Genomic DNA, 1,835 nt, shown 5'->3' with positions numbered 1-1,835 from the left:
AATGCCTCAGGTAATACCAAATTTGTGTGGGACATGAAAATAATGTATGTACTCTATATTTCGTTATAATGTTGACATTATTTTGGACAGACTACCATGTGCTACATATGTACCACTTTATCTCATTTCTCATATGGCTTGAATTTTTTTCAAATGATAGATTTTGTTAGATTAGATGTTAGGTTAGCCACCGACGGGGTTCGAACCTACACCGTCATGTAAGGACTCAACTCATTTCCACCAGTGTGGTAAATGGCCACTTATAGTATAATGGTAGTTAACAAGTATATTACTCTAAGTTACATTTTGAAAAATGTGAAGGTTCAAATCTGAGATGCAATGAGTTAAAAAAATCATATCATATTAATCAAGACAATCTACCACTTAAAAATTGAATAAAAATTACCTATGAAAAGATCAATCCATGAGAAATAAACAATAAAATTATATATATATTACGGAACTAACGAACTTTCCCACCAGCCCACATGTGAAATATTGGGTTAATTATCCTCAACCGTGCAATCAAATCACACTCAAATTTTTTCCCTCAGTCGATGATCTATTGACAATGTACAACTTTCTATACCGTGCAGATGACCACACAGAATCACCCCCACCACTCTCTCATTATTTTCCTCAATAACCTACTCGCTCGCACCATGCACATACATACAAGGCATTACTAAATATTTCCCTCAGCAGGCATAGAACTCAACTAACTCGTTCAAGGACTCGGGCTGTGGATCGGCATTGTCGAGCATCCACAACAAGTGCTCGAACAGCACGACCTCGCATGCGACGTTGATCGTGTCGTCGTCTGACCTGTCGGCCAGCTCCTTGAATAGCGGGTGGTCTACGATGTTGGAGGCCACAAGATAACGTCTTCGGGACTTACCCACGTAGACAGGGCGTAGGTCTCCTGAGATTACGTCCGTGAAGTAATCGTCATCGGCGGCGGAGACAACAGAATTAAGGCTGCGGCGGCTGTTCTGCTTGCTGAAGGAGTTCCACTTCTTCAGTACTGACTTGAGCTTTGTTAGCTTCCCACCTTTGGCCATTTGATATGAATAATGGTTTTTTCACACAGAGAGAGAGAGAGAGAGTTGAGTAGTGCTGTGTTGCTTTGGGGGGATTTGGAAAGGGGAAGGAAGGTTCATATTTAAAGGGAACTTAGGTAAGGAAAAGGGGTGTAGTTGTAATATCCTTATATTATTGGGCCTAATTGCATGAGGAAATTTAAAGGGATTATTATGTGTGCTGTGACATATTTTATTTTTAGAAATTATAAAAGAAATAGATGGGCACTTGCGGCGCAAACAATCAACTTTGTAATGTATATGTAATCGGTTGTATAATTCAAATGATTAAAAATATTTTCTTTTACGCATTTTTATTTTAATTTGATTTAGAGTTTAGTATCGTAGACGTAACAGTGTGCTTTCACTTTTCTCAATTACGCACATTTATTCTAATTTTATTCAAAATTTGGTAACATAGATGTGAGACCGTACTTCCATTTTTCTTAGTTAATATAAAAACAATATGACGGAAATGTTTATTTTTATTTATCAATCTAATAAATATGAGGGTTTTCTTCATCATTTACACTATGTTTGGGTGAAGAAATTTAAGATTACTAAGGAATTTAAAAATGACGGAAATTGAAATGACAAGATTTTATTTTTTAGAATTTGTAAATTTTCTTGTTTGGTCAACCTAAAAGAACAATAGAATTGAATACGGAATTTGTTATTTTTAATCTCTCAATCATAGAAATTGAGAAATAATACCTATTTACATGGAATTTGAACTTGGGATTTGGAGGACCCAAA

General features: G+C 35.9%; 1 protein-coding gene across 1 annotated transcript; it reads right to left on the bottom strand.

Annotated features, from left to right (window-relative positions):
• Positions 1-432: 432 nt before the first annotated feature.
• Positions 433-1,130, bottom strand: LOC137747988 (auxin-responsive protein SAUR76). The gene has a single exon (XM_068488109.2). It carries the CDS (start codon positions 1,059-1,061, stop codon positions 699-701), a length of 363 nt encoding a protein of 120 aa, XP_068344210.1. The 5' UTR covers positions 1,062-1,130; the 3' UTR covers positions 433-698.
• Positions 1,131-1,835: the final 705 nt, after the last annotated feature.

Source organism: Pyrus communis, chromosome 15 (assembly GCF_041283825.1).
Source record: "Pyrus communis isolate YQ-2024b chromosome 15, ASM4128382v1, whole genome shotgun sequence".
NCBI classification, from domain to species: domain Eukaryota; kingdom Viridiplantae; phylum Streptophyta; class Magnoliopsida; order Rosales; family Rosaceae; genus Pyrus; species Pyrus communis.
The sequence above is the reverse complement of the archived record's forward strand: the minus strand, read 5'-3'. Positions and strand labels throughout refer to the sequence as shown.